The 18,187-nt window shown below is 39.8% G+C and overlaps 1 protein-coding gene across 5 annotated transcripts; it reads left to right on the plus strand.

The window, feature by feature from the left end:
* The first annotated feature begins 7 nt into the window (after positions 1-7).
* Cutc (cutC copper transporter) lies at positions 8-17,701 on the plus strand. 5 transcript variants are annotated; one of them, XM_028774732.1, is made up of 9 exons: positions 8-204; positions 2,692-2,763; positions 4,880-4,939; positions 5,863-6,072; positions 6,717-6,752; positions 9,748-9,851; positions 12,216-12,243; positions 16,090-16,195; positions 17,241-17,701. In XM_028774732.1, the coding sequence occupies exons 1-9, from the start codon at positions 147-149 to the stop codon at positions 17,353-17,355; spliced, it is 789 nt and encodes a 262-aa protein (XP_028630565.1). In that variant the 5' UTR covers positions 8-146; the 3' UTR covers positions 17,356-17,701. The 5 variants fall into 5 exon arrangements, with proteins under 5 accessions (XP_028630565.1, XP_028630548.1, XP_028630540.1 ...); XM_028774715.1 differs by having other exon boundaries at positions 9,718-9,851; positions 17,241-17,697; XM_028774707.1 differs by having other exon boundaries at positions 58-204; positions 9,703-9,851; positions 17,241-17,697.
* Positions 17,702-18,187: the final 486 nt, after the last annotated feature.

Consider the following 18,187-nt stretch of genomic DNA (forward strand, 5'->3'; position numbering starts at 1 on the left):
TCGCGGGAGGCTGACCACTGCGCGTGCGCATACGACTCTACGGAGGCTGCGGGACGCGGCCGTCGGGGACGCGCCTCCTCGGTGGCTCGCGCAGCCGCGGGGACTCAGTGGAAACCGAAGGCGAGCGAGGGAGGAACGCGGGAAGCATGAAGAAAGGGGCTTCTTGCGAGCGGAAACAGGCGTGGATATCGTCGGGGAAGGCGGGTGCGGAAGGTGGCTGGGCAGGGGTGGTGGACTCCAGGGTGCTCCCGGCCTGTCAGGCTTGCCCGCGGTCGAGTTTCCTCACTGCTCCGGGGTCCTGGGCAGTCACGCATTCCCTCAGCTCCTCGAGGGCCCCCGCAGCCTCTTGGGCCACAAGAGGGCACCATACCCATCCGCCTCCCTGGCTCCGTGGTAGATAATAAACGTGTGGCGACAGCTCTACAATCTGTAGCTGCGACCGGAGGGTGGCGAGTGGGTTTCCACAGCCATTGGGTTACAGATGACTGGTTGCTTCCTGCGGGAGTTGTCCAGGACTGGCTGGCTCTCATGGCAATCCGACAGTTTTCTTCTCTTCCTTCTTCGGTGAACTCTTGGTCCTCCAAACCAGGACTTGTCTTCCTTAAAAAAAAAAAAAAAAAAAAAAGTGTTGATTGATAAATTAGAAAATAGCCATAATATGCCTATTATATGTCAACACAAATAACTTATGAAGGATAAATATCCGCAAACAAAACAGCGAAAGTGGCAATGCTGTGTATTTTGCAAATCTCTTTAATATCTCGCTTAATGGAAGATGGTTGGATTCTCATACCAACGTCTGCGTGTTTAATAGTGTCCTGAAGCTACATTCCACTCCCAAGAGGCTAAAAGAGAAAAGACAAATACAAACGCAGACTCGGAGTCCCCAGAGCCATATCTTACTTTGAGCACTACTGCTTCAAATGTCCCTACAAAAACTTTTTGCTCTGGTGCCTGTTGCAGCCATTTGTAGACATTCGCATACTCTGTGTGAAGCTACTGAAAATCCTTCAGCATCACCAGGCCTGCTAGTGGGACTGTTACCAGATTTGTAGAGTTAGTATATTGTTATTTAAAACCATCGGTTAATATTTGAGTCCTGATCTATGGAACTGATAGTCTTTTATTAAATAAATGACTATTGCAACTTGGTATTAGGAGGTGACAGATTTTTTGTTTGCTTCTCTCATCTTTCATCATAAAAGCAGTATCAGAAAAAAATCAAGCAATATAGAAAAGCAAAAATAATTCCAAATTCATTGCCTACTAGTAACCACTATTAGAATATGGCGACTGTTCTTACAGAGCTCAGTACCTGAAGTATGAATTAAACACTTTTAAATTTTGTTGGCTGTTATTGAAGGAGGGTGGGTACATGTGCCATAGTGGAGGTCAGAGGACAACTTTGTGGTGTTAGTTCTCTCCTTCCGACTTTAAATACATTCAGGGGGTGAACTCAGGTTGTCAGACTTGCACAATAAATGGGTTTACCCACTGAGCCATTTTCCAGGCTCCAACGTTTAAAACTGTTAATTAAAAATGAGTTATACATTTAACTTGCAGGAAAACCCCAAAGCTGCCAACACCACACTTCCTAGTATCAACATACAAATTTGTAATAAAAGGTTTTGTTTTCTGTTTTTTTGTTTTGTTTTTCGAGACAGGGCTTCTCTGTGTAGTTCTGGCTGTCCTGGAACTTACTCTGTAGACCAGGCTGGCCTCGAACTCAGAAATCCGCCTGCCTCTGCCTCCCAAGTGCTGGGATTAAAGGCGTGCGCCACCACTGCCCGGCATGTAATTCAACTTTCAGTGTATATTTGATTTGTTAGCACAGTAGGTCCTCTGCTTTCTGAGAGGTGAATAGAAGGAATTCTTATAATGGCCTTATTAAGGAACTTCATGTCAACCATAACGACCAGATATTTATCTCATAAATAAGAAGTGAAACTAGGGGTTTAGTGAGAAATATATAACTCAAGTTATTGGGGTTCAAAAGAAGTAGAACTTCTTTTCTGCTTTGGGAGAAAAAACATGGAAATGTGACTTGGTCTGATCCTTGAAAAAGTTTAACATTTGAAGATGATACTAGAAGGATTTTTTTCAACTGAGATAGTATAATCATTGACGAAGATGGAGATTGAAGAAAATGAGTCATAAAGAGGAAATCATGTAGCTTATTAATAATATTGAATATTTTTGAATGCTTAGTATGATACTCTTTATGTAAGTTATCTCAATGTTCACTACCCTGATGTAGGAATTGAAACCTACTCTTGTTTTATAGAAAACTTAAGTAACTTGTCTAGGGTCACACAGCAAATAAAATGGTTGTACCAGGATTTGAAATTCAATTATTATTTTTAAATATCCTTTATAACTGCTAGCATCGAAAAACATTCTGAGAGTCTGAGCTGGAACACAGTGATGAGGTCTGTGCGTTAGGAAGATTAGTTTCACGTTTACTATGTACCAAAGATGCTTTCCATTTGGTTTCTTTTGTGTATGTCTGTATATCTGTTTCACAGTCTAGAGATGCCAGTTGTAACGAATGCTATTTTACCACACTATGAGCCTTAGTGCATCTATTTATTCTTCTATTGCACATGTGAATTCGGGCAGCCAAATTATGAAGTATTTATGGAAGATTTTATGAATTGCTGGTTCCTTCAAGAATTTCTGTTCATATTTTAGGAGCAGGAAATGGATTTCTTATGGAAGTGTGTGTAGATTCGGTGGAGTCCGCTGTGAATGCAGAAAGAGGAGGTAAGGGAAACTAGAGAGTCTGAAAATGAATCCTTTGAACTGAGCTCAAAAGCCCTTACTAAGCTGGTCACGTGGGAGGCTACAGCAAAAGGGGCACCATGAAGTCCATTTGAGCTATTGAGACTCCATTAAAAAGAAAAAAACAAGCCTTGTCATTTCCTGCATAGTAACAGTCCTTTCAGAAAGAGCTTGGTGTGGTAGCAAGTGCTCACAGTCCCAGCGTGGGGGAGCTTGAGGCAGGAGAGTTGAAAGTTTGAAGCCAGCTTGAGCTAAATAGAGAGACCTTGCTTCAAAAAGTAAAGCAAAACCAAAAATTGATTGGAAAATAACTGTCTAATCTCCCCTTTCCCCAAGCAGGTCACACTTCAAGTGTCTATAATCCTGCTAACTCATTAACATGATTATTTTATTGAACTTGATACAAATTTAAAATTTTGAAAGATATCTTTGGAGGTCTAAGCATGTAGCTCAGTGGCAAAGCACTTGTAGCATGTTTGGTGCCCCACATTCAATCCCCAGCCTTGATTAAGAATGGAAATTAACAATGGTTTAGACTTACTATCTTTTTACCAAGGGTGTTGTTTTTGTATTCTGAGTTTATTTTTGTGAGAAGCATAAACATTTCCATCTAAAGATCAGAAAAATAATTTTAACTTATTTTTTTGGCAGTACTAGGGGTAAAACCCAGGATCCTGTGTATGTTGGTCAAGCATACTACTAAGCTGTACCTCCACCATTTATTTTTAATTAAGAAACATTTTCAAACATAAGTCAATTAATTATAACATATAAACCCCCATGTGCTGGCTAGTTGTATCATTTGGGAAGAAGGAACCTCAGAATAAAATATCCTCATCAGATTGGCCTATGGGCAAGCCTGTGTTGCATTTTCTTGATTGATGATCAATATAAGAGGGCCACTGGGCAGTCCCACCCCTGGCCTGATGGTTCTGGATGCTGTAAGAAAACAGGTTCATCAAGCCAGTAAACAGTCTACCATGACTTCTCTAGTGCCTGCCCTGGCCACTCTTAGTGATGGATTTAGAAGTTTGTCTTTCCTGAGTTGCTTTTGGTCATGATGCTTCATCACAGCAGTAGAAATCCTACCATCCCATCTGTTCATCCTTCAGTTTTGTATTAGTTGCTTTTCTTGTTGCTGTGACTAATTACCAGACAAACATAAAGAGTTTAGTTTGGCTCACAGTTTGAAGTGATACAACCCATCTTGGCACTGAAGGCGTGGCAGCAGAGTCTGAGACAGCTGGTTACATTGTATCTGTAGTCAGGAGGCAGACAGAAGTGGAGGCTGGTGCGCAGTTGGCTTCCTCTCTTTTCTGGTTTTGGTTTGGAATTCTAGCCCATGAAGAAGTGCTATCCACATACAATGTGGATCTTTCCTCCTCAGTGAAACTTCTCTGGAAACTCCCTCACAGATTCACTCAGAGTTCTTCACCTGTAGTTTTTAACTGACGGTCAATCATGGGTCAGCTAATGTTTCTTTGGTAGGGAGCAAGTATTTATATGTTTTCAAATTTGCTGGACACTGATTTTCAGAATACAAACATTTGTTTGCTGTCTTCCAATGAGTTGTTTCACCATTATAAAACTAGATTTAGACATATATGTTTTAATCTATCATAGTTATTTTGTTTATTGATGATTAAAATGTCCTGTCTTTGGTGTGTGAGAGCCTTGTTGCTGAGACCTTTTAACACGACCCCAGTGTTCTGATAGTTCTTTCTCTATCAACATTCCCTTCATCTCAAAATGACCTTGATAGCTACTCCAAAGTAACTGTTTTGCTTTTTAAAGCTCTGAGTAATGAGGAATGTTTTGAAAAGTTGAAGTTGATTTCTAATTGGCTGAGAGTTAACATTTTTCTGTCTAATACTGCCTTTATTACCTGTACATGAGAACTCTTTAATACAAATTTTAAGAGAACTTGCTTAACTTGAATTAACTCTTAATTTGACTGTCAGTAACACAGTGAGGGTTGTAGAGTACAGCTGAGATTTAAAGTATTTTTCTCTGATTTCTTTTAGTTAAATTCTCAGGCTCTTTTCATATTTAGATAAACAGCTTGTTTTGTCAGATTGTTAAAATGTGCTTATCACAGGTGCTGGTCGGATTGAATTATGTTCTGGTTTACTGGAGGGAGGAACCACACCCAGCATGGGTAAGTATCTTTTTTTTTTTTTCACCAAATTTCTCATACAGAGCTAGGAACAACTGATTATTTAATGTTATGTTAAGTATTTGGTGAGTATGATACCAATTAGAAATGCTTACGGTTGTAAGTGACATCATCAAAAGTTTTAATCAAACGTATTTTTGTCCTCAAACATCAAAAAATTGAAAGGTAAATAGCTTTTGTTGTATCAGCTGACAAGTGCTTTTAAGTCGCAGTATCGTCAGTCTTTCTTAGTTGTTCTTCATCAGCCATTGACTGTCCTGTTACTTACCTTTTACCATAAACACTGTTTTCTCTTCATTGGCCTGCACTGCATCCTGCATTGCTTGGTCCTGGAGATTTTCCTCAGGCAAGGAAAAAATGAAGCAAAGACATATACACACACTCAGACATACAGAGAAGCTGGGATGGGATGGGTTGCACTCACTCTGATGAGTTGTACTACCTGTGCAACAACCTGGAGCCTCAGCCTGTCTATTATACAGCACAGGTAGAGAGAGGAGTTAGCTAGTCTCAGGATGTGGTCTCAGTCTTAGGTTGCTGTCATCGGGAAAGAGGAAGCTGCAGTTGCTAGTTTTCACACACACTGGCTAGTCATTTAAAAGTACTCATACTGAGATCAGAGGCATGGTTTGCCATGCCTCATGCAGAGGAAGGCTTTGACACTTGCCGTGGGTCTGATACAGTTCACTCAGCACCTCATCCATTCTTTACACATCCACCCAAGCTTTTTCCTCCATTCCCCACAGGCCGCCTGCCCCTTATATCATCATTTCCAGTTTCCTCTGTCAACTCTTTTCCTTTGGAAATAATACACAAGAATAACCAAATGTGGCCAATAATATTTTAATAACTTCTCCAGGCCTTTTATCTCACAGTTGAACGTTACTCTTCTTCTGTTCCTAAAGGTATTCTTCAAGTAGTAAAACAGAGTGTTCAGATTCCAGTTTTTGTGATGATTCGACCACGTGGAGGTGATTTTTTATATTCAGATCGTGAAGTTGAGGTGATGAAGGCTGACATTCGTCTTGCCAAGCTTTATGGTGCTGATGGCTTGGTATTTGGAGCATTGACTGAAGATGGACACATTGACAAAGAGCTATGCTTGTCTCTTGTAGGTAAGAGTTTATAGCTGAGGTGTAAAACACACACAGGTTTCTGATACAGAAAAAAAAATCTCGAAAGTGGTTTTTCAATTATACCTTCAGACACGTAAACTCACCTCCTTAAAAAGAAGTTGTTTATGTGTATTTATGGTAAAGTGTACATGTGACGACGCCATCTGAGCACTCCTTAGTGCTGTAGATCAGATACTTCTCTCACAGAGTTTAAGAGAAACTTATATTGATTACATTAACCAATGCACCAAAGCTTGAGAAGTTATTGTAGTCAGTGATGAGGGGAGAAGGTGGATAGGACAGATGCAAACTACCGGCATTATGAGGCCAGCGGTTTTTTTGTTTGTTTGTTTTGTTTTTCTTGAGGACCCTCAGAGTAGTAAGTAATAAATGTAATGTTGTCTTTATGATTTGTATAATTTTTGTTTGGTGCCCCTAAGGTGTAGCTAGCTATATTTTAGATAAAAGTCAGAGCTTAGTGAAAAGTTAGGACTTTTGAGTTTATTAGGCTGCCATGGCTGCCATTTTGTTATTATTTTAGTTCACTATCTTAGCAGAAGACAGTATAGAAGTTTTAGCCCAAAAGGAGAATTCTGCATTTAGTCGTCAGCCTCTTCATCTTGTTGGATGACTTTCTCTTCTAGCTCTTTGCCGTCCTCTGCCAGTCACTTTCCACAGAGGTGAGTCATTTCTCTTTGTAGGTCTGTTAAATGGTGTCAGATTTTACCAGATGGCACAACCTTTGTAATGAACACTGTTCTATAATGTTTCAGTGACACTAGTTAGTATCTTAGTTCCTGGGAAGAAAAGTTACAGACTTAGAGATGGTGTGTAGTGTCTGGGAAACTTGAATGCTCCGTCCTGAAGTGTTGTTAAGAAGGTAGTGGGAGCATGTACTTGAGAAGAAAGTAGACATGGCCTGTGTCCAAGCAATCCTGAGAGCCATTGTCTACTAGATTATCTTAGACCCTAAATGGAATAAATCTCCATGACTACTGAAATGAAGTGTACTGCTTGGCTTATGCCAGACAAAACCACTCCTAGAGCTAGCAGTGTGGTCATTTTTATCAAATAGACACTTTTCATGGGGAGAAGTAGATATGTGATCAAGAGTCAGACATTTTTATGAAGAGATAGATGCTAATAGTTGTAGTTCCCATGTACTTTGGCTAAATCTTACTAAGCTTTGGCAAAGTGAAGGGACAAGTGTTACTAGTATTTAGAAGGTTCTACCATTGCACATGAAAAGAAAGAAATAGCCGGGCGGTGGTGGCGTACGCCTTTAATCCCAGCACTTGGGAGGCAGAGGCAGGTGAATTTCTGAGTTCGAGGCCAGCCTGGTCTACACAGTGAGTTCCAGGACAGCCAGGGCTATACAGAGAAACCCTGTCTCGAAAAACCAAAAAAGAAAAAAAAGAAAGAAATAGTCAAAACACTGATATACTTGAGAAATTGTTAAATGTTTTTCTTCTTCTAAATAGGCTTAAAGTGAATTGCCGACATCTGTCTCCATTTATAGAAATTAAGATAAAATATTTGTTACCTTTTGAAATGTATGACACTACAGAAACTATTATCTTGATTTGGTATTAGCAATGCTTCTTATAAAATGGAAATCACTAAAAGACTTTAGGTTGTCAGCATCTTGAGGCCAGGCACACCAAAAATTTTTTCAAAAAATGAAAAATATTTTTATGTTTAAGTAAATTTTCCTGATTCAATTAGACAACAACATTTATTCCCCCCCCACACACACACACACCTCACTTTGGTTTTTCCAGACAGGGTTTCTCTGTGTAGCCCTGGCTGTCCTGGAACTCACTCTGTAAACCAGGCTGGCCTTGAACTCAGAAATCTACCTGCCTCTGCCTCCCAAGTGCTGGGATTAAAGGCGTGTGCCACCACTGCCCGGCGAAAAATATTTTTAAATTAGTGAACATTATCTGAAAAAAAGTTTAAATTTTGTTGTGCTTAGTTTTTTTAAAGATTTATATTATATATGTATATGAGTGATCTGTCTGCATGTATTGTTTACGTGTACGTCTATACACCAGAAAAGGACATCAGATCTCATTATCGATGGTCATGAGCACCAAGTGGTTGCTGGGAATTGAACTCTGGACCTCTGAAACAGCAGCTGGTGCTCTTAACTGCTGAGCCATTTTTCTAGCCTCATGCTTAATAGTTTTAAGAAATAAACCAGTCACATAGAGTATATTTTAAAAATTTTAAACTAAAAGGTAACTCCAAATTTATTCTTTCTCTTTCTTCAATAAGTCTAACAAAAATATTTTCACAATGTATAGAGAATTAGTGGGTGAATAAGTTTCACTTTATGCGATGTAGTTTGTCTGAACTTCCACTTTTTCATTGTGTGTTAAGAAGGCATTGTAGCCGTGTTGAGAGGTGATGGCACCAAATAGGGAAACCTCTGTAAACATTAGCTGCCCTTGTGAAATAAAGAGGGGCGGGGAAAGGGGTCTGTCCCAGAGGACTCAGAGTACCTTATCACCACAAATTAGAACCCTAGGATTACATGATAGTGCTGAGCTCCAAAGCAGTGGTTTTTCTTCTTTAAGCTTCCTAGGCCACTTTCTTTGTGTGCTGAAGAGAGAAGTCCTATCCCTCCCCCTCTGTTTACCTCCTTTCATCTCTCCTTTCTTCCCTCCTGTGAACTTGGAATCCTCCTGCCTCATCCTCCTGAGTGCTAGAATTACAAGCTTGTGCCTCCATGCCTGATCTGAGAGGGGATGTATCATAGTAACATGCAACTGAAACCTTGTGTAGTCTGTTGGAAACAACCAGCCTTACACTGTGGTCTTGAATATCAGGTAAATGATTTAGGACAAACTATTGATCAGGAAATGTGGGTGTGAGGCCAGGCTTCTCCTAAGACAGGTGAGTCTAATGCCTCGTTTTATGCAGTGCACTTTGTCTGAAGCCTTAGAGTACTTTTCCAGATGTCACCATTCGCCTTCCACATGTACAGCATCGGCATGGCTAAGTGCTACCTGTATAAATTCATACTGCCTTAAAATAAATTTTTAAGAATATTTCAAAGAGAAATATTTATGACTACTGACAATTTAAAACCTGTCATTTCTTATCTCATCTAAGTAAATGCACCTATTGAAATATGTGCTGATAAAACAACCATGCATATTACCAGTGGCGTGTAGACTTCTCTACTGGCCAACTCTGACTCTTAGAAAATAAAAAGAACCCTTAGGAATACATAAATAAATAAACAAACAAACGTTCTTAATCCTGGAACCCTAAATTATGTAGAGGCAGATGGATCTCTGAGTTTGAGACCAGCCTGGTCTACATAGTGAGCTCCAGGCTAATTATAGCTACATGATGAGACCCTGTCTCAAAAAGAAAAGAAAGGAGAAACTCTTGATTTGTAGGATTCTGGCTTCTGTGGTTTAAGTGCTTTTCCTTGACTAATTTCAAATGCCAGCCTGACTTACAAAATTATGAGTATCTCATAATTGTCTATTGTAAGCCAGTATAAATTTAGCATACCATTATTATAATATATATAAAAGTGTTTTTATATATAAACATATATGCTACATTTTGGAAACTATTGAATTAGAGGATATTTCTGTTTAAAATTCAAATCAGTTTTACTTATTTTAGCCTTTGATATGGTTCATGACCCAATGGCAGCTCTGGAGACCCTCCTAACCTTAGGGTTTGAGCGCGTTTTGACCAGCGGATGTGACAGCTCAGCACTGGAAGGACTGCCTCTAATAAAGCAACTCATAGACCAGGTACAGCCCTTTTTTTCTTTACTGCTTAAGATGGTTGTGGTGACACTAGATATTCTATTATTCTGCTAGTTTATAAAAATGAGTATTACTGACTATGATTGTGGAAGAAAAGCAAAACTAATGATATATTTATATAATTCTTATTTATTTATTGCATGAGTGTTTTAAATAACCAAGGCACTTCAGATCAAGTTATAGACAGCAAATCTTAACCTTTTCTCTGTCATTAGTATTGTCTAGTTTTACAGCACATCTGTTTACTGTCAACCCATGTATGTGCAGGGAACCCTGTAAAATTTATACTTGTCATCTGAACATATAGCCTAAAACTCACATTCTTTTTTTTTTGGTTTTTCGAGACAGGGTTTCTCTGTGTAGCCCTGGCTGTCCTGGAACTCACTCTGTAGACCAGGCTGGCCTTGAACTCAGAAATCCGTCTGTCTCTGCCTCCCAAGTGCTGGGATTAAAGGCGTGCGCCACCACCGCCTGGCTAAAACTTTTACATTTTTCTCACCTATCAACATAGAAGGTAATGCTTTCTCCTGATTCTCCCAGTGAACTAGATTTGTAGAGTGGTCAGACATTGCTTTTTAAAAATAATCTTTTTACATGTGTGTGTGTGTGTGTGTGTGTGTGTGTGTGTGTGGTGTGTGTATGTGTATGCACATGTGCTTGCCATAGCATGTGAGGTCAGAGGACAATTTGTAGAAATTGTTTATCTATTCACCATGTAGGTTTAGGAATTAAACTCAGGGAGCCGGGCAGTGGTGGTGCACACCTTTAATCCCAGCACTTGGGAGGCAGAGACAGGCGGATTTCTGAGTTCGAGGCCAGCCTGGTCTACAGAGTGAGTTCCAGGACAGCCAGGGCTACACAGAGAAACCTTGTCTCGAAAGACCAAAAAAGAAGAAGAAAAAAAAAAAGGAATTAAACTCAGATTGTCAGATTTAGCAGCCAATACATATTTATATGTTATCTGTCTTCCTTTAATATGTAAGTTCCATGCAAGCAGGAACTTAGTCTTGTTCACTATGCTAAAGAGATAGATTTTTTTCCTCTTCCCTCTTATGTTTAGTTCCTGAAGCATATAAAACCTAACAAAGAATGCATATATGACTGTATATTCCTGTGCCTGTGTGTTAGCAAAGAAATGTAACTTAAAGAAACATTTAGAATTAAAGGCTTGCATATGGTTTTAATAGGCGAGGAGGCTTGAGAAGGGCAACTATGGGAAAAAATGATTCTCTGGAACGATAAATAGACTTTACTGAATGGATAGGCAATATGATAATTTTATAATTTGACCATATTGTCCAAAATTATCAGAAATTAGATTAATTATTACAGTCTCAGTTAATCAACTTATGGCTTTATTTTGTTGATATTTAGTTAGTGAGGCAAGACTTAGTGGATTCTCACCTTCCCACGTCTCCCATTAATTGTAAATATACAATTATGTTATGTTGTCTTTTCTGCTAAAAATCTTACTTAGATGTAACAATTTTTACCCTACTACATACCACAAACTCAAAGTTTCTGTGATTTTTTTTAAATAAGATTTTTCTTGCCGGGTAGTGGTGGCGCATGCCTTTAATCCCAGCACTTGGGAGGCAGAGGCAGGTGGATTTCTGAGTTCGAGGCTAACCTGGTCTTCAGAGTAAGTTGCAGGACAGCCAGGGCTACACAGAGAAACCCTGTCTCGAAACACCCCCCAAAAACAAAAAAAATAATAATAATTTTTTTCTTAAGGCGGTGTGATTATCAAGTATATTTTCCCGCCTGTTCCTTGTGTTTTGGTTTGGTTTGGTTTGGTTTTCCGAGACAGGGTTCCCTGGCTGTCCTGGAACTCACTCTATAGTCCAGGCTGGCCTTCAACTCAGAGATCTGCCTGCCTCTGCCTCCCAAATGCTGGGATTAAAGGTGTGAGCCACCACTGCCTGGCTAACATTATACATTTTTAAAGAAATACAATAAAAATCTTTCTGGAAAAAAATATGTTGAACGTCTTTTTTGCTCAATACCATTTCTTGAGCGAGAGAAAGAGAGAAAAGAGCTGTAAAACATGCTATAAAAAAGCATTTCATGTTCAAAACAAAAAAAAGTTAAACATTAGCCGGGCGGTGGTGGCGCACACCTTTAATCCCAGCACTTGGGAGGCAGAGGCAGGCGGATTTCTGAGTTCAAGGCCAGACTGGTCTACAGAGTGAGTTCCAGGACAGCCAGGGCTACACAGAGAAACCCTGTCTCGAAAAACCAAAAAAAAAAAAAAAAAAAGTTAAACATTAGCAGTAACTTAAAAATTTTAATATATTTATTAATCTCAGTTGAAAGATACTAAAATTTACTTTTTCCCCTCCTTTTCAGGCAAAAGGCAGGATTGTGGTAATGCCAGGTATTTATCTCTCTGCTTTTTTTCTATAACACTGAAATAAAGGTTTGGAAGAGTAAATGAGTCAAGAAAGCAAAGGAGAAAATGTTAGAACACGGCACTCAGAGATAAAAATACATAGGTTGATTAAAGTGTTTGACCACGAGGTCTCTGCTGGGATTGAAAAGATGTTCTAACCGAGGTTGGCTCAAAGGGGAGCAAAGAAGGAAGTTCCCCATGTTTGCTTTCTCACCGCGCAGAGTATGAATTGGGGTGTTTACCTCAGTGAGGTGAAGCCAGCTCAGTGCTGCTGGCCCACAGTAAAGCCAAGTGAAGGCACGTGCCTGAATAAATGGGATGTTCTGTCAGTCACACTCTGGTGTTACAGACTTGGATATAAATCACATATCAAAATCCAACTTTATGATAAGTTCAAAGGAAAGTAGGGCTAGAAGGAACATAGCTCAACATAAAAAAGCTATATATGACAAGCCTACATTTAAAAAGTTGAAAGAACTTCCACTAAAATCAGTTCAGACTCAGCAGATTTAAGTAATTTCTGTAAGATCACACAGCGTTTTACAATTAGGATAGGAAAGCCCAGAATTCTAATCTAAATCTGATTTGTCTGCCTATGTTCTTTTTGTTGTGTTGTTTTATTTTGTTTACCATTATTATGTTTTAGACAGGGTCTTGTCATGTAGTTCAGGCTGGTCAAATTTGAGATCATTCTGTTCCAGCCTCAGGTGCTGAGATTAGAGACATTCGCTGCTATGCCTGACTTACTCTTTCAGTTTCTTTTTTTTTTAATCTTTTATTTATTTATTTATTTATTTATTTATTTATTTAACACTCCAGGTTTTTTTGTTTTTGTTTTTGTTTTGTTTTGTTTTTCGAGACAGGGTTTCTCTGTGTAGCTCTGGCTGTCCTGGAACTCACTCTGTAGACCAGGCTGGCGTCGAACTCAGAAATCCACCTATCTCTGCCTCCCAAGTGCTGGGATTAAAGGCGTGCACCACCACTGCCCGGCGAACACTCCAGTTCCCCTCCCAGTCCACCCTCCAACTGTTCCATATCCCATACCTCCTCCCCACCCCCCTGTCCCCACGAGGATATACCCACCCCACACCCCACCAGACCTCTAAACTCCCTGGGGCCTCCAGTCTCTTGAGGGTTAGGTGCATCTTCTCTGACTGAACCCAAACCTGGCAGTCCTCTTTTGTGTATGTGTTGGGGGCCTCATATCAGCTGGTATATGCTGCCTGGTTGGTGGTCCAGTGATTGAGACTGCTGGTGCTCCTGCAGGGCTGCCCTCCTCCTCAGCTTCTTCTAGCTTTTTCCTAATTCAACCACAGGGGTCAGCAGCTTCTGTCCATTGGTTGGGTCAAATATCTGCATCTGACTCAGCTGCTTATTGGGCTTTTGGAAGGCAGTCATGATAGGTCCCTTTTTGTGAGAGCTCCATAGCCCCACCCATACCCTGTCCACTTTCCTTCCCAGGTCCCTCCCTCCCTCTCCCCTTTTGCGTAAATGAATCACATTTTCTGTATCCATTCTTCTGTCTTGGGACATCTGGGTTGTCTCCAGCTTCTGGCTATCGCAAACAAGGCTGCTATGTACATAGTGGAACACGTGCTCCTGTGGCATGGTGTTCTTTAAGGGCTCAGCAATGTGACTCTAGCACCAACGACAACCACCACAAAAAGCCAAGTTAATGAGTCTGAAGAAGTATACTTAAAACATAGCTTAAAGTACAAAGTGCATAACTAATACCATCTTAAAATGTTTTCAATACGTCTCCTATATCAGAATAGAAAGATAAATAATCTTGTATTTATAATTATTGGTATCAGTTCAGACTATGACTGTTAAAAATATATTAAAGATTATCAAGATAAATGTCATCTTAGAGTACTTGGTATATGGTTTAAATAAAGTAAAATTAGATTCTTCAGTGAAATGAAACAAAAGTTAATCTTGGGATGCACAAGCTGTAAGTAGTTTGCTTATTCGCTTCCAGTACAGTCAGTGGGCTCTTCAACCCTGAGTCAGAGCAAAACGTTACAGGTTCTCTGTTGAACATAAGTTTCTGATGCTTTTGTAGCCTGTTCCTCAAACCTGTCTTCACCTTTCCATGTGCATGATTTTGCTTAAGTTGAGGGGAAAGCAATTATGAAGTGCCGGATGATTTTCCTGGCCCAAATAGTTTTTTTTAAATCCAAAGATAGTAATGCATAGCATTGTGACAGAAATCAGTGAATAAGTGAGATTCCATTGCAAGCTCTGAGTCCTTAAAAGTTCTCCAGCATCTGTAGCGTAGATCTTGTTTTCTTCTTCCTTTTTTCCATGTATACATTTTTAATTAATATTTTTAACTAAATGACATCGACACGGGATTTATATGATATACTCTCCAGTGTGTCTGTCAAATATATGAAATTTGCCATTCTTTACAAAATAGTTTTAAAGCTACAGAACAGTGGTTTTCACTTTTTTTTTTTTGTCTCAAAACCTTCCTAATATCCTTGGAATCATACTATTCTGCTCAGTGTGCAAAGACACTATCGATTATCTGATTATCTGTTGTATTCACTCCTTTCTCCTGATTGGTCATCACTGTCCTGATTCTTGTTTTGTTTAACATGTCCATGAATTTTTTAACACTTTCATCACACAGTTTTTTATTGATCACATAGTTTGAAATTTGTGTCTATATACAGTAAGGCAACGAATACAAATAAGTTTGTAATAGCATGCACTGCTGGGCATATTCTGAATAGCTGTAAAACAGAGAGCAATTAAGTACACTTCCAGTTGTTAGAATCCTTCCAGACCACATAAAGAACTCTTTGGTTTTTTTTCGAGACAGGGTTTCTCTGTGTAGCCCTGGCTGTCCTGGAACTCACTCTGTAGACCAGGCTAGCCTCGAACTCAGAAATCCACCTGCCTCTGCCTCCCAAGTGCTGGGATTAAAGGCGTGCGCCACCACCACCCGGCAAGAACTCTTGATAGAAGAACATCCTATATAATTGACCAATGAGCAAGGACCAGCTTGATTAGGAAGTATGTAAATAGAAAACCAGATCCATGAGGCCCGGCAGATGAAAGGGTGGCCCTACCTGCTTTCCTCCATTGCAGCCACAGTAATCTTTAAGCCGGTGTGGGAACTAGCCGCTTTTCTATTCCAGTATCCACTGGTGTCGCAGGACGAACTCCAAGGTCCTTAACCTGGTCCTCCTGGTTTTGCACAATTGCACCTCTACTTCAAACACATCTGTCCCTCTGGCCTCCCTCACACCCATCACTGACCCATGCACATACTGTTTGTTTCAAGTGTTTGGAATACCTGTAATTTCTTCTCCAGTCCGTGCAGCACTGTCCCACCTCAGACACCCTGGTACTCTAGGAACTCTCACCTAGTCTTCCCCGACCTCACCCCAAAGCTTAACTATCACTTCTCTACAGTCCTCAGTTCCCATGCGTGATTCCTGTCCTTAAAAAAAAGAAAGAAAAGCAGATCAGTGCATTTAGAAATGGTGGTGATTGCCAGTGTTGAGTGCAGTCTTCATATTCTCAGCCTTTTGGAAGCAAGTGTAGCTCCCACCGCTCCCCAGAGCAGTTTGATAATTTTCTATGAAAATAACAATTTTATGTTTTGTGGTTTGACATTTTTTTTCTTTAAAAGTTAAAGACTCAAATTTCCATTGATAGGTCTTATTTTTCTGATCCCACTTTAGCTCAGAAGTGGTAATTCTTGAATCAGTGAAAAAAAATTAGAATGAAGAGTTTATGCAGAATAAAGATGTATCTATATTTAAATTTTATATGACATTCTGTCCCATTTAATGTATTATTTTTTCTTTATAACAGGAGGTGGAATAACAGATAAAAATCTGCAAAGGATCCTTGAGGGTTCTGGTGCTACAGAATTCCACTGTTCTGCCCGATCTTCTAGGGACTCAGGAATGAAGTTCCGGTACAAATACATTCTTTATTTATATACAGGAGAGGATGAAACTAATCTTTGCCTGCTTAAATAAGAAAACCTTAGCTAGTGCCATTATTAAATAGTAGAATACTGTGATTAGTAAGTATTATGATTTGTTTTTCAATTGAAAAATATTCCAAGCCAGGCGGTGGTGGCGCACGCCTTTAATCCCAGCACTTGGGAGGCAGAAGCAGGTGGATTTCTGAGTTCGAGGCCAGCCTGGTCTACAGAGTGAGTTCCAGGACGGCCAGGGCTACACAGAGAAACCCTGTCTTGACAAACAAAACAACAAAAAAAAAAGAAAAATATTCCAAAGACGGTTGTTCTGTCAGAAATAAGCAGAGACTTTGGAATATAAGTAAACCTTTACACAGTCTTTGCTTGGTCTTGCTAGCCCTCACCATTGGTAAGGGTATGTCTAGTCTGTGAGTCTACTAAGAGAGCGATTGTTCATCCAGTGATTTCCTAATTAGAGCATTGCTGAACTGAAGCACTTAATAGATTAATTCAACACTGACGTATCCAGTGAGTCAGATGCTCCCATGTCGGCATCCTGTGTGTCCTCCTCTTACAAAGTTAATCAGTGACACATGGCAGCCTTAATCCCACTTTATCTCTCCTGTTGTAAATAGTCTTCCTTCACCTTTGCTCTCTACTTGCAGCTGTTTTGAAATTCTATCATCATTAAGGACTTTAATCTACTGTGTGGATTTTTTCAATATTGGAAAGGATTCCTACAACTGAACTGGAATCGTCTGATTTACTAGTTGAGGGGGTGCAATAAAAAAAAAGGTAGACCCTTAGTATGTACATTTTCAGTTATAAAATCCAACCTCTTGCCTGGTAGATTTAGCTATTAGACTTTTCAAGTAATTAATTAATGGAAATTGTGCCCTATGGTAGTAGTCCAGCATCCTTGACCTTCCCTTATTCTGAGTCATGAATTCATTAATCTACAAAGCGAAGTGCCAATAGAAGGGTGTATTTAGCAACGCTATGATTAACTCTCTGTTTTTTGTTACTCTTATCACAGAAATTCCTCTGTTGCAATGGGAGCTTCACTTGCTCATTCAGAATATTCTCTAAAGGTAACAGATGTGACAAAAGTCAGGACTTTGAATGCTATTGCAAAGGATGTCCTAGTTTAGTTAAACGTGTCTGAGAGACATGGGTATCACAGTGTAAAGGTAGAAGTTGGATGGACAATCTCTGACACAGCACTAACGTTCCACGTGGCCATGGATGTTTTCCAAGAAGAAAAAGACATTGGAACAGTAACGCAGTTACTTTCTTTGGTAGTCATTGCTGTCTGTCGTCATGGGTAAATTAGTCCTGGCTCCTTCCACGAAGAGAGGCTCAGTCATTTTCGGTGGGCTTACCTGATGAACTAGCAAGTTCAGCCGCAGGATATGAAATCAGAGTTTGCTTCGGGGTCAATTTAGTGTCACTTTTTTGCCTTTTGTTTTGTAAAATAAAAATTTTCATTCTAATGTGTTATAGTCTCATGTTCTTTCACTTCATATCCTCAGTAGCTTACTGTGAAAGAAGATTGTTTCAGTCACCAGGGAACAACAAATCAAAACCACAGTAACTTCCCCTTTTATACACACAAGGATGACTGTACTCCAAGTCCTGAAGAGATGTGGGGGTAACTAGAACCTTCATGTGCTGATAATGGTGATGTAGAATGGTCCGCCTATCTTTGTAGAACAGTCTGGGAAATCTTCAGAGTGTTGAACACAGCGGAGCAGTACGACTCAGCAATTATATCCCCAAAGAACTGTAAGTACACACGTGCCTACACAAGAACTTAATGCATGGATGCCTTGGGACTATCATTTATCCTCTAGAGAATAATCATGTTGCAGCTCCTAGTAAGAGTTAAGGATGATCTGCTTCCCACTCTTGCTAGCCCCCACACAGTTATAGATCTTACATTCTTGTCTTTGTTTGGTCTTGCAACTCACTTGAGTCTAACCA

Source organism: Grammomys surdaster, unplaced genomic scaffold, assembly GCF_004785775.1.
Source record: "Grammomys surdaster isolate TR1022 unplaced genomic scaffold, NIH_TR_1.0 66, whole genome shotgun sequence".
Classification (NCBI taxonomy): domain Eukaryota; kingdom Metazoa; phylum Chordata; class Mammalia; order Rodentia; family Muridae; genus Grammomys; species Grammomys surdaster.